We start from the raw sequence: 27040 nt of genomic DNA, 5'->3' as shown, positions 1-27040 counted from the left end.
AATCTGCACAAAACAATAAAAATTTCATTCCTTCCCGCATTGCTCACCAATGTAGACTTTATTGCAATGCTATATGTGTGGGTATGCAACCCATACGCAGAGTCAAATAAGCTGACAAATCAAAGCTGTAGTAATTTAGTATATTGAAAGCAACATTGCATGTGGCTTAGATAATATTGTTACGTAGGAAGACACCGACGAAAAGCTATTTAAAGTATATTTACAAGGCAATACGCCGCAGTTGACCAAGAGGCAACAGCCCGCGCTAGCTTCCAATCGTCGTCTTCGTCTTCTTCCTGCTCGGCTCTTCGTCATTGGGAATACTACCCCGTAGCATTACCCCCGGCGGCAAAAGCGCCGTCCCGGAGCGACTAAAGGCTGGACTCTGAAGCAGTGTAGTAGCTCTTGAGCCTATTGACGTGCACGACATCACTAGACGCCAGAGTAGATGACGAGGTTGAGCTCACAGGAGCAATTTCATAAGTCACAGGCGTCACCTGGCGCAGCACGCGGTAGGGCCCTGTGTATCGCGAAAGGAGCTTTTCGGACAGTCCAACGTGACGACAGGGCGACCACAGGAGCACGAGTGCACCAGGCGAAAACTGTACGTCACGGTAACGGCGTTGTACTGACGCTGCTGCGTGGTTTGCGAGTCCGTCAGTCAAGCACGGGCAAGCTGGCGTGCATGATCGGCGAGGGCGATGGCGTCGCGCGCATACTCAGTTGTTGAGGTCGCAGCCGGAGGAAGTACCATGTCAAGGGGCAAGGTCGGTTCGCGACCGTAGAGTAGATAAAATGGAGAAAATCCGGCGGTGTCGTGCCGGGAAGAATTGTAAGCAAAGGTGACGTAAGGAAGGGCAACGTCCCAGTCGTGGTGGTCCTTCGAAACGTACTTGGACAGCGTGTCGGTAAGAGTACGGTTTAAGCGCTCTGTCAGGCCATTGGTTTGAGGATGGTATGAGGTAGTCAGCTTGTGTTGAATAGAGCAGGAACGCACAATGTCGGCAATAACTTTCGAGAGGAAGTTACGACCACAGTCAGTAAGCAGCTGTCGCGGGGCGCCATGCACTAAGATAATGTCACGCAAGAGAAAGTCCGCGACGTCAGTGGCGCAACTGGTAGGTAGAGCCCGCGTGATAGCGTATCGGGTGGCGTAATAAGTTGCAACGGCTACCCATTTGTTCTCAGAGGATGACGTGAGAAAGGGACCGAGGAGGTCTAATCCAACACGAAAAAACGGTTCCACAGGGACGGCGATCAGCTGGAGATGACCGGAAGGTAGCACCTGAGGCGTTTTCCGACGCTGGCAGGGATCACAGGCAGCAACATAGCGTCGGACGGAGCGAGCAAGACCAGGCCAATAGAAGCGGCGGCGGACGCGGTCGTACGTGCGGGTTACGCCAAGATGTCCTGCAGTGGGTGCGTCATGCATCTGAAAGAGCACAGTCTGTCGTAGATGTTTTGGCACAACAAGAAGAAGATCAGGGCCGTCAAGGAGGAAGCTCCTTTGGTACAGAATGCCGCCCTGGAGGACATATCGGCGAACGGATGCGTCGGTAGGTGTAGAGCGCAGACGCTCGATGAGTACTCGCAGCGATAGGTCTCGGTACTGCTCGTCGGCGATGTTAGCGAAGGCAGACACAGAGAAAATGCCGTCGGCGGTACTACTGTCGGCGTCGTCAGGCTCGTCTACCGGGTAGCGAGACAGGCAGTCAGCGTCCTTGTGTAGTCGGCCAGATTTGTAGGTGACAGAGAACGAATATTCTTGGAGGCGTAAGGCCCAGCAACCAAGTCTTCCTGGAGGGTCTTTCAATGAGCATAACCAACAAAGCGCGTGATGGTCTGTGATAACGGAAAAGGGTCGGCCATATAAGTATGGGCGGAACTTCGCAACCGCCCAAACTAGGGCCAGACACTCACGCTCAGTGATGGAATAGTTGTGCTCCGAGGGTGAGAGGAGCCTGCTGGCGTAAGCGATAACACGGTCGTGGCCACGCTGGCGTTGTGCCAGTACTGCGCCAATTCCGTGACCGCTGGCATCAGTACGGACTTCAGTAGGCGCAGAAGTATCGAAATGGGCCAGAACGGGGGGCGTTGTGAGAAGATCGATGAGAAGCGAGAATGCAGAGGCCTCGTTATCGCCCCACTGGAAAGGGGCGTCTTTTTTCAAAAGCTCGGTTAGTGGTCGTGCTATGGCCGCGAAATTTTTGACGAAACGGCGGAATTACGAGCAAAGGCCGATGAAGCTGCGCACATCCTTGACACACTTCGGAACAGGGAAGTGCGTAACAGCATGGATCTTGCCTGGGTCCGGTTGCACTCCGTTCGCGTTAACGAGATGTCCAAGGACGGTAATCTGGCGACGGCCGAATTGGCACTTCGATGCGTTGAGTTGCAGACCGGCTCGCCGAAAAACGCCCAGGACTGCTGAGAGGCGCTCAAGGTGCTGTAGGGGTTGGGGGACGGACTTCGGGATGAAAACCACAAACTTGGGAGGATTTATTCTACATTATTTACAAGGAGGTGAGCGACAAGTACCAGACGTACAGTCATTACGGGCCGGCAGCAACTCGGACGCTGCGGCCCGCGGCAAGAAGTTCGAGAGAGGTGAATCAGGGAATCAGGGCATGTCCCAGAATCCTCAGGTCTCTCTGGAAGGCTTCTTATAAACCCTTCGAGCACTGTAAGTCACGTCATGTTTGACCAATGGGAGAGTCCGCTCCGATGACGCCACTTTCAGCCAATGGTAGGCGTCCGTGTCGCGGTGTCGCACCTGGCGGCTCTCTGTGGTCTTGTCTCGCAGACTGGCAATCCACTTCTTCTAGGCTGGAGAAGGAGGGGGGGCGCTCATGCTTCATTGCACAAGGGCCCACCTGCACCCGGTGGCTCGGCTCCGCAGATGCCTTCTTCAAAGCCGAAGGGGGACGATTGAGCTCCATTGTACGAGGTCCCCTTCTAATCCCGGCGACGCACGAACTTGTTGGCACGTGAACTTGTTGCCTTAAACTTGTTTGCTCGGCCGCTTCTCTGGAATGCACTTTCCTGCTTCTGCATTCCTCAATTAGCTGTGCTGCGTATCGAAGTGGTTTGGGGAACTCGAAGTAGCCTCAGGAAACGGCGCCATATCTAACAGCTCGTCCTCGCCCCGGTAGTTCTGAATGGCCGGTGAACTCAATTCTCTGGCCATGAGGAACGCTGATAGAAGCTGCAGGGTACTGGGGTCGAGCCTCGTTTGACAACCCTCGGGATCCTGGACCCTGGAGAACATACGTCAAACAAACAAAACAGCACAGCGCTGCACCACGCGTAAGCGCAGGCTCTTCACCCCTGACTCGCCAGACTATTACTGAGTCAAAATCAACCCTGATCTTTTATTTCCCCAATTTCGACAAAACAGTTCCAACCACCCTTCCAAACAGCTATCCATTTCTCCTCGATTGCCCACAAGACCAGACTATTATTGTTGTTGCAAAACAAAAGGGTCGTTGACGATGCAAACAACAAATGAAAACAGCCAACCATAACTTAAGTGGCCTAACTACACGAACAGCATGTTTCCAATCTATCGCAGTGGCGTACTTATCGCACGTAATGGTGCCACTGAACAATCTGGTCAACCTCACAAGTACGTAATCACAAGCGCACTAGCCTTGTGGTCACTAAACAAAACGCGTACTTGCGTTGTAGGCAAACTTTTCATTTACGCTTACTCACGTTTCTTCCCTGAAAGTCCTACAGGACACGTGACATAAACGAACAATTAAACTTGCGGGACTTACACACTCCGCAGAACCCTTAAAATGATGCGTCTTCTACTAACTCTTTCCACGCACGCTCACTAAAGAAGTCAGAATACGGCTGCCCTCCACACACACTAGCAACCCAGTCATAAATCTGCTTCCTTCCGTCCACACAGGACACGCGCTAAAGGAACTAAGAACGCCTCTCAGTGCAACTCATGCACTCACTGAAAATCTACGCGCTTAACCTTAGAAAATTCAACACTTAAAAAGAAAGAAGGTTAAATAAAACACACGCGCGTTACGATAGGCCTCTCAACAATAACCTTGACCCTCAGGTTACTCACACACACACAAAAAAGCCTATCTACTTATTAATGAGCATCTCGCGAGACTACATGTTTACTTAAAACGCATCTTTCAAATCTCGAGCTTCTCGAACGAAAACACAAACAAAGCTCATACGTTTACATATTGAAAGAAATCCTAGTCTCAAATCGCGAAAAACTTTCCGATGCTCAAAAATAAAAAACAAACACTTCATTTCTACGGAAGCGCTCTTGGCCTCCCGTTCCCGATTGCTTACGACTGACTCATACTTTCAGCCTGACCCGCGGTGGGCGAAGTTTCAAAGCTACTCTGGCTGCCGAGAGACAACAAAAGGGCTGATTCACTATCAGCTCCCCCAAGACGTTACGGTCTCCTGCCAATTTGCGTCCTGGCGCCCCGCTTTCAACACGAACTCGATTGACCGCGTCGCTACTCCCCACCTGGTCTCGTCCTGCCACCTTGCGTTTCTTCGAACTGCACGCTGAGCTGTGAAAAGAACTACGGAACGACGAGGAGCTTAACTGCCTCGTGCCCTTTGTGCGCGTCCGTGCAGAACATTCTTCGCGGTCCCCCTTTGACCTGTGGCTCGAACGTTTAGGATGCGTCAACATCGTCCTTGACGACCGCACCTTTTTCCTCGCGCCCTGCCCTTTTGGGTTTCTCGCCATCTTTGGCGGCGCTACATTAATTACCGACTTTCGGTCTTTACCGCGCTTCTTTTTACGGCGCTTTCTCTTTGCACTCGCCTTCATGTCGCCTTCTCGTGCCTCGTGCTGGCCGGTACACATTTCGTCGGCCCGGATCGGTCTCTTACCCGCACAGTCTGAGTGATTCTCATTTAAATCAACTCTCACTTTGCCTCGACTGGCGGACAGCCCAACCGACTCTGGCACAATGCAGCAGGCTTTACTCGAGTTAGACAACTCGCACTCTTGCGAACTGCCCTCTACTACATTGCCCAGCTCACGCTGTGAATCGGCACACAGCCCGTCGGTATCGATCGCTGTCTCACGCGCACAGTCCGAATGATTAACAACTGAATCATCCCTATCTAGGCCATCTAGACTGGCGGAGAGCCGCACCAATCCCTGAACAATGCAGTTGTATTCTCTTGAGCTACACAGCTCGCAATCCTGAGAATTACCCTCAACTGCATCGCTCAGCTCGCACTTCACTTCTGCACGCACATCTGGCTCTACATGGGTGCTCGCTTCTGTCGCGTCAACAGTACCCTTTTCTTCGCTAGCAACCTCGCTAACATTACCAGCGACGCACACACGCGGTAACTGTGCCAATTTGTTCGCAGCTGGCCTAGCTGTCTCTACAGTCATCTGTTGGCACAGCACCTCGTCGCTCTCACTGCGGCCTTTAACGGCCTCTGTTGCCACTAAGGCATCGTTAGCAGCTAGCCTTTTCCCTTCACTTATGACTCTGCAGCTAATCTCACAGGCACTACTCTTTTCGTCGGCTTCTGGCGAAAATCCGCTCGATGCTGCCTCATTCTTTCGCTCTGTACTTCCTACAGAATTCTCAGACAGCCGTTGTCTCTGTGCCAATAACTGATCACAATACTGTATCTCTTTGATCAGTGCTGCCTTCTCTCTCTCATACTTTTCCTCTCGCTCACGTTCGCGTTCATTCTCACGTCCGTGACGCTCACACCTAAGAGTAAGTTCTTGAAGCTCCTGCTTCCGTTCATTCTCGCGTTCTTCACGCTGACGCTCACTCCTAAGCTCACGACGCTCTCGCAAACGTACACGACGCACACGCTCCCGTGGCTCCTGTATCACTTCCCAAGCAAGCTCAATGCTTTTATCATCATTGCCACTATCTTGAATCGCCTTTATGATAGCTGTCGTTTCCATCCGTTCGTCCGCCTCAACTCCCAAATCGTCGCACACCAACAACAAGTCTAACCTCGTCAACCTTCTAAGATCCATGGCAGCTGCCCCGACAGGTGGTTAAAACTGTTTTCCTTAATTAATTTGTGCAAACACACAATGCAACAAACTCCCGATTCCCAGAACTATCAAAATTGAACACACAACCTTTGAGTCTGGCGAATCATAAGGAAAAAAACCACGCGCTCACTTACGGTTGCAGCACCCTGCCATCCGGTTCATTCGTCCGCTGTCCCCGGTTCCTCCGGACTCCCTGGGTCGAAGGCTCGCTCCTTCTTCGCTACTCCCAGTTTCTTCGGACCTTTTTCGACGAAGGCTCTCTCTTCTTCGCTCTTCCCGGTTCCTTAGGATCTCTCACGACGAAGGTTGTTCCGTAGCGCTGCCACCAGCTGATGCATTCAGAGGCGATCCTACCGCTGCCAACCAGATGTAGGGGTTGAAGGACGGGACTCCGGGATGGAAACCACAACTTGGGAGGATTTATTCTACATTATTTACAAGGAGGTGAGCGACAAGTACCAGACGTACAGTCATTACGGGCCGGCAGCAACTCGGACGCTGCGGCCCGCGGCAAGAAGTTCGAGAGAGGTGAATCAGGGAATCAGGGCATGTCCCAGAATCCTCAGGTCTCTCTGGAAGGCTTCTTATAAACCCTTCGAGCACTGTAAGTCACGTCATGTTTGACCAATGGGAGAGTCCGCTCCGATGACGCCACTTTCAGCCAATGGTAGGCGTCCGTGTCGCGGTGTCGCACCTGGCGGCTCTCTGTGGTCTTGCCTCGCAGACTGGCAATCCACTTCTTCTAGGCTGGAGAAGGAGGGGGGGCGCTCATGCTTCAATGCACAAGGGCCCACCTGCACCCGGTGGCTCGGCTCCGCAGCGGTAGCAGATGCCTTCTTCAAAGCCGAAGGGGGACGATTGAGCTCCATTGTACGAGGTCCCCTTCTAATCCCGGCGACGCACGAACTTGTTGGCACGTGAACTTGTTGCCTTAAACTTGTTTGCTCGGCCGCTTCTCTGGAATGCACTTTCCTGCTTCTGCATTCCTCAATTAGCTGTGCTGCGTATCGAAGTGGTTTGGGGAACTCGAAGTAGCCTCAGGAAACGGCGCCATATCTAACAGTGCGTAGCGAATGTTGGGGAGAATACTATAACGTCGTCCAAGTAGCACAGGCACGTGGACCATTTGAAACCGTGATGAAGGGAGTCCATTATGCGTTCAAAAGTGGCAGGAGCGTTACATAGGCCGAACGGCATCACCTTGAATTGATAAAGACCGTCGGGTGTTACAAAGGCAGTCTTCTCGCGGTCGAGATCGTCCACGGCAATCTGCCAATAGCCGGAGCGAAGGTCAATAGAGGAGAAATAGCGAGCACCGTGGAGGCAGTCAAGGGCGTCATCAATCCGAGGTAGGGGATACACCGTCCTTTTTGGTAACCCTGTTAAGGTGCCGATAATCCACGCAAAAGCGCCATGAGCCATCCTTCTTTTTTACCAGCACAACCGGTGACGCCCATGGACTACATGACGGTTCAATAATGTTCTTGGCAAGCATTTTGCGAACTTCGGTGTGAATCACTTGACGCTCAGCCGGTGATACTCGATACGGGCGGCGATGAATAGGAGGGGCATCTCCGGTATTAATGCGATGTTTAACAGCTGTTGTTTGGGCCAAAGGACGATCGTTAAAGTCAAAAATATCTTGGTAGGAAATCAGAACGCGGTAGAACGCACGAGCGTGCTCGGACGGCATGTCGGGTGCAATCATTTTCTGTAAGTTGGCGATGGTACAAGTTGCCGACTGCGATGGTAGAGGAGGATCGGTTGAATTGTCGTCTACTGAAATCGATGCTACAGAGTGATCCTCAAATGAGCAAAGTTGGGCCAGAGACATCCTGCGTGGCAGCACTTGTGTCGTCAAGGCAAAATTGACCACTGGCAGGCAGACGCAATTCGCCGTAATAGATAAAATAGTATGAGGTAGTGTGATCCCGTGTGTAAGGAGGGCGTCTTGCATAGGAGCCGCGATGTAGTGACCGTCGGGCACTGGTGGGGATGACACGAAGTCAACGTAAGTCAGTGCCGAAGGTGGCAAGCGAACGAAGTCGACGGAACTGAGGCGAGGAAGGTGTTCTTCAGCGAGATCCAGAACAGGCAGGTCGAGGCAGAGAGTACTGGCGGAGCAATCGATGAGAGCAGAATGTGCGGAGAGGAAGTCGAGGCCGAGGATGATGTCGTGGGGACAGTGAGCGATGACTGTGAATAGCACGGTAGTGGAGCGATCGGCAAAGGAGACGCGGGCGGCACACATACCAATTACGGGGGCTGTTCCGCCATCGGCGACACGGACAACAGGCGTCGTGGCGGGCGTGATTATTTTCCTCAGCCGGTTACGAAGATCCGCGCTCATTACCGACAAATGCGCCCCAGTGTCTATGAGAGCTGATACAGGAACACCGTCGACTTGCACGTCAAGAAGGTTCAGATGGGTGGGCAACGTCAGGAGAGGATTTGGCGGCGTAGGGAGCAATGCAGCGTCACCTCGAGGCGCTGCATCATCTAGTTTTCCGGCTGGGAGCGGCGTCCGAAGGGAGTCGGCGAATAGGAACGACGGGGCTGGGGAGAGCGAGATTGTCGTCGTTGGGGCGAAGGCGAACGAGAATAGGGGCGGTTCGGCGCAGGAGAATCGGTGGCGGCATTATCTGAGCGGGCAGCATAGGGACGAGAAACGCCACCTGGGGGGCGAGAGTAGGCAGTATATGTAGACTGGTTCAGGGAACTCCAGCGACTGCGGCAGTGCCGAGAAATGTGCCCAATTCGATGGCAGTGAAAACAAATTGGCTTGTCGTCTGCAGTGCGCCATTCAGAGGGGCTGCGGAAACGTGGTCGGTAAGAAGGTGCGGGACGGGGTGGAATCGAAGATGCCGGGTGGGGATCAGGGCGATGGGCCGAGCAGATGGTGTGAATACCCATGTTGGCGAACTCCTGGCGGACAACTGCCTGGATAAGGGAAACAGTGACTGCAGGTGCATTGGAGGGGCTGGAGTCGAACGCAGGCGGATAGGCGGCCTCGATCTCACGCCAGACAATCCTGGTAACATCGCCAGTGTTGTTGGGACGAGGAGCGTCGCCACAGGAAGATGTCGCTGGGGTGTTGGGCAGACGGGCAAACTGTTGGTCGATACGTCGGCTTTTAGCGAATTCCAGGCGGCGGCACTCTTTTATAACTGCATCCACCGTCGCGACGTTGTTAAACACAAGCAAGTTGAAGGCGTCATCGGCAATGCCTTTGAGGATGTGGGAGACCTTGTCGGACTCAGTCATGTGTGCGTCAACTTTGCGGCATAGAGCCAAGACGTCCTGAATGTACATGACGTAGGGCTCCGTTGACGTCTGCACACGACCGGAAAGCGCCTTCTGCGCGGCAAGTTGGTGACCGTAGGGGTTGCCGAACAAGTCTCGAAGCTTTTGCTTAAGCGAATCCCAACTGGTCAGCTCATCTTCGTGCGTCCGATACCAAACTCGAGGTGTGCCACCGAGGTAAAAGACGACGTTGGCGAGCATGATAGTTGGGTCCCACCGGTTATTGCGGCTGACGTGTTCATAGAGGCTGATCCAGTCCTCGACGTCTTCCCCATCTTTTGCCGAGAATACGCCAGGATCACGGGGAGCGGAGAGGGTGATGTAGGTCGTCGAAGTGGCAGCAGGTGTCGGAGCCGGTGGAGTCGGGTTGGCGTTGCCGGGAGCCATGAAGGTAGGCTCGACGGACCGTCCACTGCGAAGCTCCGTGACGAGGTACAGGGAACGTCCACCTCCACCAAATATGTTACGTAAGAAGACACCGACGAAAAGCTATTTACAAGTATATTTACAAGGCAATACGCCGCAGCTGACCAAGAGGCAACAGCCTGCGCTAGCTTCCAATCATCGCCTTCGTCTTCTTCCTGCTCGGCTCTTCGTCATTGGGAATACTACCCCGTAGCAATATAATCCTTGTAGATATGGGTCCCCTTAGTATCAGCTGCTTTCTTAACCACTTGTTTACTACAAGTACCTTGTTTACTACAACTCTTGCCTTTGCTTCGTGTTGTCGACAAATTCGACTTCACCCTGCCTTCTGCTAGCCGCCTGGTTAGCTCAAATGGTAGAGCAGCTGCCCCAAAAAGGCGGTGGTCCCGGGTTCAAGTACCGGACCAGGACGAATTTTTCTTCAACTGTGAGGCTTTTAAGGAACCCGTATATGTTTCCTTTGTAGCAACTGCTACGAGTGGGTGGATGTCTGATTTTCCGTTTGATTACTTCTCTCCACCTTGCGGGTTTCCGCAGAACAATTACGTTAAACACTTGTTTATATTTATACAAGGTGTCCCAGTTAACTTGGACCAAGATTTTTTAAAAACCCAGGAGCTCTAGAGAAATTGTACCGACTGCACAGTAGCGGCAGTCGTATGTACTTACAGCCAGTATTTTTTTCATCACGAAGTATTCATTAGTTAATTGCTTTTAATTAGTGAACTTCTTAATTACTGCTTGAATCGCAAACACATTAATTGCAATGTTGTAGGGCACCTTAAGTAACCTCCGAATCAAGCACTTATTTCGTGCTGAAGTGGTCCTGGTTGTTTTTTCCAATAAAAAACAAAAGCCCACAAAATACGAAATAGATGCGCACTCGCACGCCGCTACTCAAGCGCCTACAAGCAACCATTGAAAGCTATACGGCTGCATTCTCTTATCGCCGTATCATGCAAGGCTCCGCTATGCTTATCGATGCGTCAGCAGCATGTTCTCTTGATGCCGCAACCATCACATGGCGTGAAGCCCTGTATCGAGCTGCCACCACTTGTAAAGCCGTGTATCCGTGGCTATTCACTTGGGAGCGCTTGAGTAGCGGCGCGCGAGCAAGTATCTGTTTCGTATTTTGGATGTTTCGCGCGCTTTTGTTTTTTCTCGGAGAAACCAACGAGGCTAAGCTGAGCACCAAGCAAATGCTTGATACAGAGGTTATGTTGAAGTGCCCTACAACTTTGCAACTGATATGTTGCGATTCAAGTAATAATTAAAAAGGTCACTAATTAAAAGTAATTAATTGGTAATACTTCCTGATGAAAAAAATGCTGGCCATAAGTACATATGACTACGGCTACTATGCAGTTGGCACGATTTCTCTAGAGCTCTTGGGTATGTTTAACATTTTGGTCCAAGTTAACCGGGACATCCTGTATATATATACAGTCGCCGACCGTTTATTCGGACCTCACGGGGACTGCGAAAATGTCCGAATAAACAGGTGTCCGAAAAAGCAGATTAAGAAAAAAAAAATGAAATCCTTTATTTCCACGCACTTATTTGGGCTTGGCAGTAGGCTTGGAAGAAAGCGTGAATGCGCCGTTGCACGCTGTTCCGTTTACGCGCAATCAGATAAGCCTGAATCTCGGAGAGGGTCGTACGGTCACTATTAGCGGCTGATAGCACAGTCACTGCTTGTACACGCTCCACATGCGACGGCAGCGTAGCACATGGTGAGTAATGTTCCGACTCTGAGTCATCGTCCGGCGGTGCAGCAGAAACCTGACGAATGATCTTGCCGTCGTCGAGTTCTGCGCATGTCAATCAATACAGCAGTGTCAGCACCTATGAAACTGTCAAATGAGACGGTGTCCGGAACCGCAATGCAACCACTGCGTAGGTCTCGGAAGAACATTTTCCGCGTCAGGTGGGGCGCACATCGGAAGGCGACTTAGGCCTCCCGGCACCCGCTAGCCGGCATTCCCCAGCGAAGTCTGTGCGGGCACTGTCGGCGCCATTAGACACTTGACGCGATGTTTCCGTACACCGCGTTGGATCACCGAAACCTCGACACAGCGCACAAACGAAAAACGTCGCCTGCTCGCAGCGTCGTGCGCGAAGAAACAAATAAGCTGCTGGATTGTCTTGACATGGCTTACTAAGCTGAAACCGGAACTGCTGCAGAGCCACTCTAACCAGGCAGAAACGATGATGATGAGCGGGGATTTCCAGTAGCGCCACTTCGTGGGGCAGCAAGGAAGCTCTGTTCAAAACAAACATGGCGTTCAGCAAGTCGAACAATGTATGGAACCATGCACCGGTCAGAGTCGGTGCATGGTGCTCTCGACCGAGTTGGCTCAAGGAGTGTCCGAAAAATCAGACGAGAGGTTGCAAGGTGTCCGAACTTTCGGCAGTTGTTATACATTATGGTCTATGGGGAGAATGGCGGTGCCGCGAAGCTGACCGAATAATCGGGCATGTCCGAATTTTTGGAGTCCGGAAAATCGGTCGGCGACTGTATATGCACTATTTGTAACTGAAAACAGCAGGCATTTCTCATTTAGAGCTCAAAGTGGCCAGCGCAAAGTTTTCTGTGTCACACATACATACCAGGCACGTACCCAAGAGGGGGGGCCCCGCCGAAATTAAGCCACATACCCCCCCCCCCCCCCCCCCCCTCATCCCCACCCACGTAACCACTTCTCGCGCTCATTTCTAAAGCGCCGCCAAATCAATGTTGAGACTTGACAGCTATTGGGCGGTCGACATTTTGCTGCCTTTTTCACTCATTTTGGATGGCGGTAGTTATTGGCGTCTCCTAGGATGTGAAGGCCAGTTTCCTCATCAATTCAATGCCCGCGCGATTAACTCCAGATGCATTCAGTTGTCACCGTCTGTTCAGCGGTCACGCGCATCGTTGTTGCCGCCTTAGTTCAACCTTCTTCGTTTAGACTGATCCAGGGACCAGGAAAGAAATTCAGTTCATAGTCAGCGGTTCTGTATGCACGTGCAACGAGTTGCGGCCAGAGAAAATGCCAATTGCGTTTAACCTTTCTTTTTGTTTCATTATTTCCTCGAGTGAAGGCTTGCTGCGACGCTGACAGATCCTTGGAACCATATACCCGGGATAGGGGTTAGATAGGGTGGAAAATAAAATCATGCGGAAACAGCGTCCATCATCAAACCCTGCAATAACCCTTAAACTCATAGGCAATATGACTGTCGCCCGTTAGCTCGTCTGTTTTTTTCCTAATTGTACAGCTCTTTTCGTGCAAAATTGCCAACTGGGAACAAGAGTCGCAAGGATTCGAGAAATTAAGCGATCCACTATAAGGGAGAGAGTCAATGCAACAGCCCAACAGGAAGGAAAAGCGAAATTAACAAATTTAACCGTTCTTTAAGAAAATATTTATGGATCAACATCTTCTCATTTAAAAAGGAAGTAGAGAAAACGCCGCCAAGAGTGGAGGGCAATTCTCTGTGTTCTGAATGACGCTTCTGCAATTATCAGTCGAGCCACCTAACGTAGCCACTTTTCTGCTGTGCTTATGTAAGTGCTTTTCTAACCTTCCGCAGTGGGCACGTGTAGAATCGCAGCTTCCTGCGCCATACGCGGTTGTACGCGACTGGCGGCCACGCATCGTTACGTAACTTCCCAAATAACAATACGAGTCGGTTGTGGCACTTAACTTGTTAGAGAAGTAAACGAGGGATCCAAAAGAACTGTGATTGTTCCGCAAATATATATTTCTGTATAATTCTTCCAGAGCTAATTCGAAAAACGCTATTATAGTCGGATACATCTTAAATCTGCAATGAAACCCCGCCCATGCCTTCATAACCGCCAGCCACTGTTCCTCACGCAAGGCTGCAAATAATTCGTACTTAAAACTTTTTCTGTTACCCAAATAAGGCGGTAATTACAAAAGTATGATTATTAGCGCATAATTTAAACCTTTTCTCTCGACTACTATAGTGGAATGGCGAATGCCTTATTTTTTATTGAACTGAAAAACCATGCTTTCTTCGCTACAACTTTTTGTTGTGAAGTTTCACTTCAGTTGGCAGTGAAGCACAAGTAAAACAGGTTCAGCCGTGTAATGAACTGCACCGCAGACTTTTGAAGAGCGAAATGCACAGACTCCATACGTTTTGTCCATGTCTGCTACACACCTCATTGCTTCCGCCGATGAAAAGACTCTTCAAGAACAGCAGACGCTCCAGAGGTATCAAGTACGACACCATTTTGAAAAGGCTGCATGACGATGATTTTGTTTGCTTCTGTGATTGGCTGGCAGAGTAACACAACTCCGCGCGGTCCGTCTGCCTTTGTTGCCAACTGCTGATTATTTAGGTTCTATTCTAGGAAAGTAATCTTTATTTTACACTTTCGCTTGTTTACTTGTTTCTGGCAGTGTTCTTCTTGCGCTTCTTTCCTGCGCCAGTTCATTTGACGTGGTTCTTTGTTTGCCAAGTAAAGGAGAGGTGTATCGCACAGGCGTACCCGTAAAATACACCTTATTTTATTTATCTTTTGTGGGTTTACACGTTTTTATGGCGAATGATGGGCGTTATTCACATTTGTACTAGTAAAAGTACTTCCTCTCATTTGCATAGCAAAGTTACGTTGGGTTGGCCCCCCCCCGCCCGATAGAAAATCCTGGGTACGTGCCTGATACATACGGTTATTGGCCAAATGCTTTGCACACTGATAGCTATGTCTGGGGCAACTTAGTAGCACATTCATAATGGACTACTACATACAACATCCATTCTGCAACTCTCCTTTGATATTCTGCCCTCAGACACAGAAGACAAAAGCTCAGACTGGAGTATTTCTTTACATCAATATTGAAAAGGCACACAGGTTTTCGGCATCACACATCAGCATATTTCACATCATCATCATCATCATCATCATCATCACAGTAATCATCATCATCAGCCTGGCTACGCCCACTGCAGGGCAAAGGCCTCTCTCATACTTCAACAACCCCGCTCATGTGCTAATTGTGGCCATGTTGTCCCTGCAAACTTCTTAATCTCATCCACCGACAAATTTCTGCCACCCCCTGCTATGCTTCCCTTCCCTTCTCTTGGAATCCAGTCCGTAACCTTTAATGACCACCGGTTATCTTCCCTCCTCATTACATGCCTTGCCCATGCCCATTTCTTTTTCTTGATTTCAACTAAGATGTCATTACCCCGCGTTTGTTCCCTCACCCAATCTGCTCTCTTCTTATCCCCTTAATGTTACACCCACCATTCTTTTTTCCATAGCTCGTTGCATCGTCCTCAATTTAAGTAGAACCCTTTTCGTAAGCCTCCAGGTTTCTGCCCCGTAGGTGAGTACTGGTAAGACACAGCTGTTATACACTTTTCTTTTGGGGGATAATGGCAACCTGCTGTTCATGATCTGAGAATGCCTGCCAAACGTACCCCAGCCCATTCTTATTGTTCTAATTATTTCAGTCTCATGATCTGGAGCCACGGACGCTATCTGCCCTAAGTAGATGTATTCCCTTACCGCTTCTACTGCCTCGCTGCTTATCGTAAGCTGCTGTTCTCTTCCCAGACCGTTAAACATTATTTAGTTCTCTGCAGACTAATTTTCAGGCCAACCCTTCTGCTTTGCCTCTCCAGGTCAGTGAGCATGCATTGCAATTCATCCCCTGAGTTACTAAGAAAGGCAATATCATCAGCGAATCGCAATTACTAAGGTATTCTCCATTACCTCTTATCCCCAATTCTTCCCAATCCAGGTCTCTGAATGCCTCCTGTAAACACGCTGTGAACAGCATTGGAGAGATCATATCTCCCTGCCTGACGCCTTTCTTTATTGGAATTTTATTGCTTTCTTTATGAGGACTACGGTGGCTATGGAGTCGCTATAGATATCTTTCAGTACCTTTACATACGGCTCGTTTACACCCTGATTCCGTAATGTTTGCATGACTGCTAAGGTTTCGATTGAATCAAACGCCTTCTCGTAATCAACGAAAGGTATATATAAGGGTTGGTTATATTCCGCACATTTCTCTATCACCTGATTGATAGTGTGAATATGGTCTATTGTTGAGTAGCTTTTACGAAATCCTGCCAGGTCCTTTGGTTGACAGAACTCTAAGGTGTTCGTGATTCTATTTGCAATTACCTTAGTAAATACTTTGTAGGCAACAGACAGTAAGCTGATCAGTCTATAATTTTTCAAGTCTTTGGCATACCCTTTCTTATGGATTAAGACTACGTTGGCGTTCTTCCAAGGTTCCGGTACGGTTGAGGTCACGAGGCAATGCGTATACAGGGTGGCCAGTTTTCACACATGGTACTTATTGCATGTTCTGAATGTGCATGTATTGCAGTGGTATCTCTTCTAATGTGAAAGTAAACTGATCTACTTATTTTTACCTGTATATTTTTTAACTTACCCTAAGTTCTCTCTGCTCTATATGCACAGATACCTCTTTCGGTAGTGATATGTGCGCTGTGCCTTGATTAGTGCAGTGAGTGTTATGAAAGCTGTGAAGTATTAAAATAGAAAGCCCATTAAATATAAACACAAAACCTGCAAGCAAGAGCATCATGACAAACCAGCTGAGATGGTGACACTATTCTAAAGCTTAGTTCCCGAGTGTGACGTAATAGTTCTGTGGAAACCCGCAAGGTGGAGGGAAGTAATTAGTAAAGGGAAAATTAGACATCCACGCAATCGTAGCAACTGCTACAAAGCAAACCAGCATGATGCCGGTTGGCGCCAATGCCGAAAATCTGTCGAAGATTTTTTCATTGTGGTTGCGCCTTTAGACAATAAATAAGGTCAGATGTGTGATTTACATTTCACATTCCAAAAGTTTTTATTTATTATTTTGCACCTTTCTTAGAGTTTTTCCATTTCCATATTCTGCACATACCTCACTGTGCAGGACCATTTCTTTGCACGCACCTACTTCCCATACGACAATTACATGCACGAACATCGTCCCACCACCTTGCTGCACATGCACCGCTTGCATGGGTAACCTTGGAGAGACAGAGTGTGATTGGCTGCTACACAGCCAAGTGCTGACATGGGTGCATGCACACTAGCATTCCTGCCAAGCATGTGTGCGCACTGGCCTGAGCAGAACGGACAGCCCAGTTATCTAGTGTGTCAGTGGATGTTGTCCTGTGCACTGGTGAGGTGGGATGCCTCCAATGCGACTGGCGACGCTTTTCATCATATGCATGGCCTTACTTCATGACCCGACTGTCCTGCACAATGTCATGATTAGTGCACAGTCTAAAGTGTTCCCCGGTTTTGCTTCTAATGGTTTGGATCCAAATATTCTTAGCCCTCTCTCTACAACTGCTGTGTAGTACTTTGTACCTCATTGTCTGCTTCTCCTAAAGAAAGAACTCACTAACTTTGAGTAATCCATTGTAGCTTATATTTGTTGCAGGCATGTTTTTTTGTGTTGGCTCATGATCTTCCTTAAGTTACCAGTGGTGTACAATAGTAGCCACGGGGTTTAATCAGCCATCTTGGCATTAAGAAAACATTTAACTTCATTGCTCAGACTTACTTCTATGCCTACCACATTCATGAAAGGCCAATCAGCCCTACAGACCAAATGAAACAACCAGACCGTGGCCAGTCTACATGCGTAAACATGACAATGAGGAAGTATCATCAGTGCATGCATGTTAGCAGCACAACAAGCCAACATCTCCTACCTGCTCGATGACTTTGGTGATGTTCCCAGCAAGAAAGTCCCAGGTTAGGCTGACTTTTTCAAGCGTGTTCTTGTCCAGGGAGGCAAGGATGCTCTGGTCCTTCATTGCAATCCTCAATGCAGAGAATGCTCTCTGAATGGAAATGCACAACAACAGCTATGGCACAACCAGCAAAACAAAGAACAACTAGCTCTAGCAGCAATTCAGTTGCATGTGTAGGCTATGTTACGAAGCCTTGGTGAAAATATACACTTTTCAGCCAAAGCCACTAACAAGCCCATGCTCGAAAGCAGGATCACAACCCATTTTTTTCATAAGAATGCATGCACTACAAACTGACACCCATACAGGTCGCATTATCTGCAACTTACACAGCTTAAAACTTGCACAACCCTCACCTGTGTTGGATTCCTGCAAACATGCAAGTCAGAACCTCACTCACGGCTACCTGCTTATGTTGTTCTCGTGCTGAATATACATTATATATAGACCGTTTTATCAGCAAGAAGGAACGCAGCCTCAAACAAGTGTGCCACGTCACTCTCCACCTCAAATTGGTATGTGCGGATCGCCGTTTCTCCTATCGGCAGCTTAGAACAGTAGTGGCTTCATTGCGAATTAGTGCGATTCAAACGTGTTCTGTCTGTGCTTGCTGCGATGTCAGATGACTCGACGTCAACGGGCTACCACTGGGCTATATTCAGCTGCAAAAAAAGAAAAAGTAACCTGGCTCTCCCACAATCAAGAATAGTTGTGAGCATGAAATCACTACCGGCAAAGCAGATTGGTTGGAGACGACACTAGCCGCAATCTTAAAATGGGTGCAGTGCATGTTCTCAACGGCACACCCCACCACACCACACCGCACTACGCCATACTGTGCACTGGTCCATATGAACGCAATAGTTTTCTGTCATAGACAGAACTTCATTGCAAGTCTCGTCTCGGTCAAACAGCCATTTGCGGTATGCCAGACGCTGCCGGTGTACCAGACACGCCACAGACCTCATGGATTGCAGGCATGAAACGAGCACTCAGGGCCAAAAGATGACAATCAAGTGTATAATGCCCTTTATCTGCCTTTTCAACCGTCGCCATATTGGAAATGACAAATAAAACTTCAACATACTAGAAGTTACAGCTTGAGCTGAATATATTTAACTTGTTCGAGAAGTAACCATAGAGTAGATAATGCGGTCTCATCTGGCTGCCAGGATGATCTCATTTTGTTCTCGCAACTTGCCCGGATGTTCTTGCTGAGTGGCCGGATAACGGCTCTGGCTTCTGGCTCAAGGTCACTTGAAGGTTGCCGACAAAGGGAGTTAAAAGCATTTTATGCTTAAGAACTGTCGGAAGCAAACATGAAGTGCTTCTACAGTTACGGCAACTTCGTGGACTCTACAGGTGCAATTGCAGACAAGTGTACACTTTAGATTGCCAGCATATACAGAAAGGACTTGACCCCATCAGATTCGTCGCGTGTATGCTCAGAAGATTTTGTTTCCAGTGTGCGTATGGCGACGAAGTCGGCACTATGATCAAACTGGGATATGAACGAAAGGTGCACATTCGAGTCGGTCAACTATTGCGAATGGCGGAAGTCAACCATTTTTTTTCACACGCACATTAAAGTTATTCTGTTCAAATGTCTCCCAAGATTATCATGATTGGTAACTAACGTTCTCATGGAAGTTGACCTGGTATGTATCACGAAAATAGTGCTTGCCGACTAAGAAAATGAAGGTGGTTTTTTTTTGTTCTCTAACATGTGCCGGCTACCCCTAATTCACATGGTTTCTCCTGTGCATCCGATTCTCGCCATCAAGTTGTCTGGCTGACACCGCGCATTACCTCAGAAAATAAAGTTGCTGTTGTAAGGAGTAATTATTCATTTTTCAGCTCACTCGAGTCATGAGGTTCCCTTGCACAAGCACCACTTGAGACATAAGAGAGCGCACATTCTTTTAACACATCGCGTGCACCTGGTTGATTCTGGCATACTCGCTACCACTGTTATTAGGCTGTTTATTCGTATTGATGGCCCTTCCAGTCAAGTTGCATTGCAGTTCTTTATTTTGTAAAGCCAGTCCGGGGTGGCAGGTGAACAATGCTTAGGAAACATTACCGCAAAAATTTTAGGAGCACAAAGGCGAGCAAATAGCATTTCATGGGAGCATCGCAGTTACCTGTGTTGAGATATACGCTGCTGTGGCACACTGCAGGGCACAAGGAGACACGTCTGATTGTTGTCACCTGAATGATACCTTAATAGAGTTCAAGGCTACATGTACAATAATAACACATTGCATGTATGTTACCTATCGACAATGACCAGACTTCACTCACCTCCTATTCTGATTGCTAACAGCGCTGTGGCAGTGCCTGTAGGCTCATAGCCGTTCGATAATGCAGCTACTTCCAAGCTAAAATCCGAGTAATGAAATGCTAAGAAGTTTCTCAATCACAAAAACTTGTAGACACCTCTTAGGAAAACTCGAAAACTTGCCACTGGTCATCAACAGCATGCTCACGGTGCACTCTCTAGCGCGATCGCACGTACAAGCATGGCACCGAACAATTGACGGCGCTGTGATGTCAAAATGGCAGCACCCTTAATAAAAGAGTCTATAGAGAGTGAGGGTGAATGATAGTTTACTTCTCTCTCTTTCTCACTCCTGCTGAACTTTGCTCATGGAAGGTTTTCTCAGCTTTGAACAGCTTTGAACACAAATCTGGTGTCCTCTTTTATACTGGACATGGCCAGAGGTTATTACTCTCGGCGTACAGAGGGGTGTGGAGCGAGCCATAAAGGAACAACACTGCACACCCTGCTGGTGCTTCCACCAAATGGATGGCCACTGAAAATGCTCTCCCACATTAGCGTCACGTTGAGTGTTCTCCGCGGCATCACGGGAGTCTCTTCCGCCAGTCACATGCCACACCAAACGTACCAGTCGAAAACTTCCCATCTTTTTTTTTTAATTGTGTCCATTTAGTAGGTCAAAATAAATGCACTCCCACAATATTGTGGGCGTAAAAAAAATTATTGTCTGCCTGAACAGCACTTGAGTTCTGCCTTTAAGGCAGAACGTGATGTACAAGACAAAAATGACAAAAAATGAAGTCTAGTTCAGATAAAGTGGAAATTTCATGTCATTAATCTAAACATATAGTGCTTTACTATGCATTAGCCTTTGTGGGCCACAACTTTATTTTTGATGCATTTATGCTGCAGGCAAGAAGCATAATCTGGCACTTCCTTATAAAAACATCAGACTTGTTTTGTCAAGTACTTCTGACAGTCTTATAACCAAATAAAGACATGAAGTGTTGTCCAAAATAACAACCATGAAGTGTTGGAGAATTTTCCAGAAGTTGCATAAATTGTGTTTCTGTCAAGATCTCAGTGGTAAACTGAGCTGTAATGGAGAGTCGGGAGGAATGGGACACTTTCATTAATAAAATTGGTTATGAATTTTGAATGCAAACAGATTTTAGATGACTTACAACAGAGACCAAAATACCCTGCACAAATTTCAAGGTTGATAGCACTCCTACAGCACATGTAAAAAAACAAATTCCAACAACTAAAGTCTGTCCCGTTCCACCCTTACCTTAGGGTGCAGTGGGACATACCGTGGGAGAAATTTGACGCATGTAGTCAGTACCACCTTAGTTATAAGTTCATAGATAGCCCTATCTTTCTGCCCTGTCTTACGCGGTGAAGCTTAAGGTAGGGCTGAAGGTCGCTTGAAAAAATTCGGCTTGGAGAAGAACTTGATGTCGACGCTTCTTTATTGACCATGGACGTGAAAACATCTGCGAGGGCATTTTGAACAGTGCTGGTGTTTGTATCGGAATTTGACACATTTTCTAGAAGGCTTGAGCTATTCATTTCACTGATGTCTGTCTGTAGCAATCTCTCTCCATTGCAGGATGCTTTGAGTCTCTCAGTTAATGACAACATCATGTATTCATCCACAGTGAAAGGCTCACTATTAAAAGGCCAAATACCAGTTTTCTGAAAGAGATCTCGCTTTTGTGTGTGTGTGGGGCGGGGGGCACATGCGTGCGTGTGTCACCGTTAGTACGTAGGCAGATCCCACTAGCTCTCCAATATTGTAGATGGAAATTGTCTGCCCTGGGTTGTTTACAAGCCGATCATTGCAAGCAGCGATGTACCAAGAATTTAATGGTCCATATATGGACACGTCGAGGGCTGCAAGCAGTGGCTACAGTGTGGTGGAAAGGTAAACAGGATGACACTACTCTGCATGGCCTTGTTTACCGTGCTGATGCTGACATGGCTTTCATGAATGTCAAGAATTAACAGAATGGATTCTTCCTTTGAGCACTTTGTATGTCTGACTATATGCTCTAATGCTAGTAGAAACAGGTCACTGGACATCTATCCTGACCTGCTTGCTAAACTAAAACTTCTAGCTGGGGCACCCTTGAAAAAAACAATCTTTAAATCTCACCCACAGAAAAATAGATACCAGAGCCAGGTCGTTTCCTACGGTATTGACAGTACACAAGAGCAACTGACTTCATTCCGCTCATGTGACCTGAACAATTAGCTTCTCTCCACGTGATCTTTGGTGGATTGTGTGCAGTTGTGAAGCCTGTTTCATCTCAATTGTAGATGCGGTCTAGAGTTAGCTTGCTTCAGTCGTAGATGCTTTGTAGCGTGACTGATAAGGGATAGCGCAGGTTGGTGGTCCATGAATCCCATAAACCAGTCTTTTCCAGCTAACTTGTTGGCTTCCCATGACGTAGGACAATTGCTGTTTAAGACTGCTGTAAACTGGTACGCCAGTGCATGAACCTGTATTCTAGTAAGCGTATAAAGCACTTTGCTTGCCTTTAGCAAATATTCTTTCAAGAGTACTTCATCTTCTGCTTTGAAGACCATTTCGCAGACCAGGTTGTACTTCAAAAGGATACTGCCACTCCCACCCCAACTCTGGCACTTCTTTACAGCTCACCTAAGCTATGATTGATACTTTAAGAGCTTCTTTCAAATTTCTCATGCTTTTCTTTTTGTCACACACAAGTCTCACAGAATCCAGCATCAAACTGTTCAATGTTTGAGCCCTCTTAGGATACTTTCTCTTGCATACCCTTGGTATCTTCTGCAAATTGAGATGAAGCAATAATGGACAAATGTAAAAAGGCGCACAAAAAGCAGTTCTATTTTGGCTTAACTAAATTAGTTCTATGCAAATAACAGCACTCCTACTTTAGCCCACCATTTACGTACTCATTCCAGGCCACTCACACATTAGTAGTAAGACACATTTAATGGGACGACATATATATACTTAGGCGCAAGCTCGAGATTGCCTGAGCTGCTCTGGTTAAGACACGCTGCCTGCTGCTCTCTTGGACCGTATTCATATTAGACTCTGGTGGAGGCACTGCAGTTTTCCCCCAACCTAAAATTATGCACTCGAACTCTGCCATCTGTCATGCCAGACGACCACAGCCCGACATCCCCACCGGTTACGCCAGCCATCGTATGTGCCGGTGCCCAGCATCAGCGGAATCCAAATATCTTCAGCGGCACCGATGAGAAAGACGTTGAAGATTGGCTGAAATCATATGAACACGCCAGCAACACCAACAAATGGGACGATCCCCTCAAGCTCAGCAACGCAATCTTCTACTTATCGCACATCGCCAAGCTGTAGTTCAAAAACCATGAAGGCGATCTCCGCATGTGTACTAGCTTCAAAACAAGCATCACAGAAGTTTTCAGCCGCCCTCGCGTGCGCAAACTTCGTGCTGAACAACGCCTACGAAGCCGATCCCAGCAAACTGGTGAAACGTTCACCAGCTACATAGAGGACATCGTCGACCTCTGCCGGCGTGTCAACCTGACAATGGCGGAGGCGGACAAGGTACATTACATCATGAAGGGTATTTCCGATGATGCCTTTCATATGCTGCTGTCCAAAAACCCAGGCACTGTTTCTCAGGTCATTGAGCTTTGCCAGTTTCGACAAGCTCTGCGGACAGCGTCTTCTCATGCGGCGCCCCCCTGCGTCCGACAAAACCCTCGCGAGCATGACCGCGGCTCCTGAGATGGACTCCCTGCTTTGCCAGACAAACGAGTTCATCAGTGCTGAGGTCGCTCGTCAGCTTTCGCTGCTGTCCTGAGCCCCGCCACCACCTTCGCCTTTGCCGGCCAACCTTCGCCAGGTCATCCACGAGCAAGTGTGCGCAGCTCTCCCTTCTGCCCGCGAGACTCCGCCGGTGCCAACTCCCGTTGCTCTTCCCAAGATGACTGCACCCTCAGCTATGCCGAGGCTCTCCCACGGCCACCACCTCCGACTTTTGCGCCATCCCCATCAGTCCTGCGACTGCGTCCAGCTCCTCACTTCGTTCAGCCGCAGTACCCACACAGCTGTGGACAATGGCGCACTCCCGACAACCGGCCAATGTGTTTTGCCTGTGGTCTACCTGGTCACGTTGCACGATTTTGTCATCACTGCGCAACGTCCTACTGTCGTAGCTTCGACGCCACACCATACGTTTCCCCATACCCGTCAACCTCCGCATCTCAGAACCCTGGCCAGATGTCTTCCTACTCGGACCACCGCCCTCTTGTTGACCGCCGTTCGCCATCGCCTCGACGCCGCTCGCCTTCGCCGATGCATCGTCGTCCTTCTTTGCCGGAACAGGAAAACTAATCGTCGCAGTTCCAGAGGCAAGAACTGCGTGAAATTTCAAACGCTGTGTAATGCCCCACTCCTTGACGCTCGTGAACCTGAAGATGAAGTATTTGTTGCCGAAGACGTTACAATTCCACCACTCTCTTCTGCCCTTGCCACAGTATCATGCAACATTGTTGCTGATGCCAGCGTACTTTTTACGCCATGTGCAATTTTCGCTTGTCGTAAATGTTCCCCGCTGCCTTTCGCTCTTTTGGACGTTCATGCCAGCGTCAGCAGACTGCTCGTCACCAACTGATTGTCCTGTCCTCTCGCTTTGCTCCGTGGGAAGTGCGTTGGCCGTGCCCAGTGTGTCGACCCTGCTGCCATCATTGACATGCCAACTGGTTCCATCGCCACTCATGAGGTCGCCAGAGTGACCTGTAACCCCACGCAGAAGCCGAATTCACCCGATGTTTTACATACATCCATCGCCGACACATTGACTGTTTCTCAACACACCCAGCTTCTACACCTTCTCGACAAGTTCCGTTCGTCTTTGGACTGCCAGCATGTTCCCTTGGGCCGCACGTCAACTGTTTGTCATCGCATCGACATGGGTACCAGTGCACCACTGCGATAAAGACTATATCGTGTATCCGCAACAGAGCGCCGTGTTATCGACGACCAAGTAGCTGACATGCTCCAGCGCGGCATCATTCAGCCTTCGGATAGCCCCTGGGCATCTCCCATTGTTTTTGTTAAGAAGAAGGATGGATCGGTTCGATTCTGTGTCATATACCGTCGTCTTAACAAAATAACTCGTACAGATGTTTACGCTCTTCCGAGAATTGACGACGCCCTTGACTGTCTTCAAGGTGCGGAGTTCTCTTCAATTGACCTACACAGCGGCTATTGGCAAGTCCCCATGGCACCCAAAGACCAACCTAAAATGGCCTTTGTAACATCAGATGGCCTATATGAATTTCGTGTGATGCCTTCTGGGCTTTGCAACGCCCCCGCAACATTTGAGGGTATGATGGACAACCTTTTGCATGGTCTCAAGTGGAAAATGTGCCTGTGCTACTTAGATGATGTGGTTATTTTTTCGCCCAATTTTCCCACCCATCTCTGTAGGCTGGAGGAAGTGTTACAGTGCTTAACTGCCGCCGGCCTTCAGCTCAACCTGAAGAAATGCCAATTTGGCGTAAGTCGGCTCGCCATCCTTTGCCATGTCGTATTTAAACACGGTATTCTTCCTGACGCCGCCAAGCTCCATGCAGTTGCTGATTTTGCCAAACCTTCCTCTGTAAGAGAACTTCACAGCTTCCTTGGCCTGTGTTCTTACTTTTGCCGCTTCATTCGGAATTTCGCATCCATCACCGCTCCCTTGAATCAGCTTCTATGGAGCGACTTGAACGACTATGTCTGCTCATCCGCTTGTGACGATGACTTCCAAGAGTTGCATCATCTACTGGCCTTGCCGCCTATACTGCGTCACTTCGACCCGACAGCTCCGACTGAAGTACACACCTATGCCAGCGGTGTGGGACTGGGCGCTGTGCTCGTACAGCGCAAATCTGGATTTGACGAAAACATCGTTGCATATGCAAGCCGCACCCTCACCACAGCCAAGAAGAATTATTCCGCTACGGAGAAGGAATGTTTGGCCATAATCTGGGCACATGGTGAATTTCAACCCTTCCTCTATGGCCGCTCCTTCAACGTGATTACAGACAACCATGCACTTTGTTGGCTGTCCATGTTGAAGGCTGATTAGCTCGCTGGGCTTTGCAGTTACAAGATTTCAACGTGCGCGTTGCCTACAGGTCTGGCCACCGCCACATTGATGCCGACGCGCTTTCCCGTTCGCCCGTGTCAACTGAAAGCAATGCCTGCCTCTCTGCCGTTGACCAAGTACTTTCGTTCCCTGCAGGCTGCGACATGGCTTCGGAGCAACGCAGGGATGCCTGGATTAGTACTCTTATCCACTTCCTTTCAAACCCGTCGAATGTTCGTTCACCTTCTCAAGCTTTGCACGGTAAAGCATCTCACTTCAAAATTCGGGATGGACTTCTCTATCGCCGGAATTACGTCTCTGACATCCGCAAGTGGTTCCTGGTCATACCTCGACATCTTCGTGGTGAAATATGTTCTGCCTTCCATACTAACCCGCAGTGTGCACATGCGGCTGTCTTCAAGACGTACACCTGGCTTCGCTCCAGGTTTTATTGGTGTGGCATGTACACTTTTGCATGCAAGTACATTCAGTCGTGCCCTCTGTGCCAACGCCGCAAGGTTCCTGCTCAGCATGTCTCTGGTCCACTTCAGCCAATCCTGTGTCCTGCCAGGCCTTTCGATCACTTTGGCATTGACCTGTATGGACCCCTTCCAAACACGGCTTCCGGAAGCCACTGGATAGTCATCGCCATCAACCATTTGACTCAATACGCAGAAACAGCCGCTCTGCCTGCTGTCAGCACTCCTGATATAGCATCCTTCCTCCTGAAAAACTTTATTCTCCGTCATGGCGCACCTCGCGAACTTTTGAGTGATAGAGGACGTGTCTTCCTCTCTGAAGTCATAAACGCGCTCATTGCTGAATGTCACATCGTTCATCGTACCACCACCGCCTACCATCCTCAAACTAATGGTATGACGGAAAGATTTAACCGCCACCCTTGGCAACATGCTCTCCAAATACGTCATCTCTGACCACACTGATTGGAACCTCCTTTTGCCATTCATCACGTTCGCCTACAACAGTGCACCACAGGCGACCACAAACTTCTCCCCATTCTTCCTCTTGTATGGCCACGAACCTTCGAATACCCTCGACACCATTCTTCCGTACAGACCCGACTCATCCGAATGTACGCCCATCTCTGAAGCTGCCCGCCGCGCAGAGGAA

General features: G+C 48.9%; 1 protein-coding gene and 2 pseudogenes across 8 annotated transcripts in view; all 3 read right to left on the bottom strand.

Moving 5' to 3' along the window:
* The window catches only part of tefu (Serine/threonine-protein kinase tefu), a 1084056-nt gene that overhangs the window by 1038937 nt on the left and 18079 nt on the right, over nucleotides 1-27040 (bottom strand). For 7 of the 8 annotated variants that reach the window (XM_070538252.1, XM_070538256.1, XM_070538258.1 and 4 more), the window contains one exon: nucleotides 17474-17605. The exons of the other annotated variant lie outside the window; for it this stretch is intronic. In XM_070538252.1, coding sequence (XP_070394353.1) covers nucleotides 17474-17605 — 132 coding nt within the window. Of the gene's footprint in view, nucleotides 1-17473; nucleotides 17606-27040 lie in introns of those variants that run through there. 8 annotated transcript variants of the gene reach the window in all.
* Nucleotides 21061-21881, bottom strand: LOC139059947 (uncharacterized; annotated as a pseudogene).
* On the bottom strand, nucleotides 21913-24103 carry LOC139059939 (uncharacterized; annotated as a pseudogene).

This window comes from Dermacentor albipictus, chromosome 5, assembly GCF_038994185.2.
Source record: "Dermacentor albipictus isolate Rhodes 1998 colony chromosome 5, USDA_Dalb.pri_finalv2, whole genome shotgun sequence".
In the NCBI taxonomy this organism is placed as follows: domain Eukaryota; kingdom Metazoa; phylum Arthropoda; class Arachnida; order Ixodida; family Ixodidae; genus Dermacentor; species Dermacentor albipictus.
The sequence above is the reverse complement of the archived record's forward strand: the minus strand, read 5'-3'. Positions and strand labels throughout refer to the sequence as shown.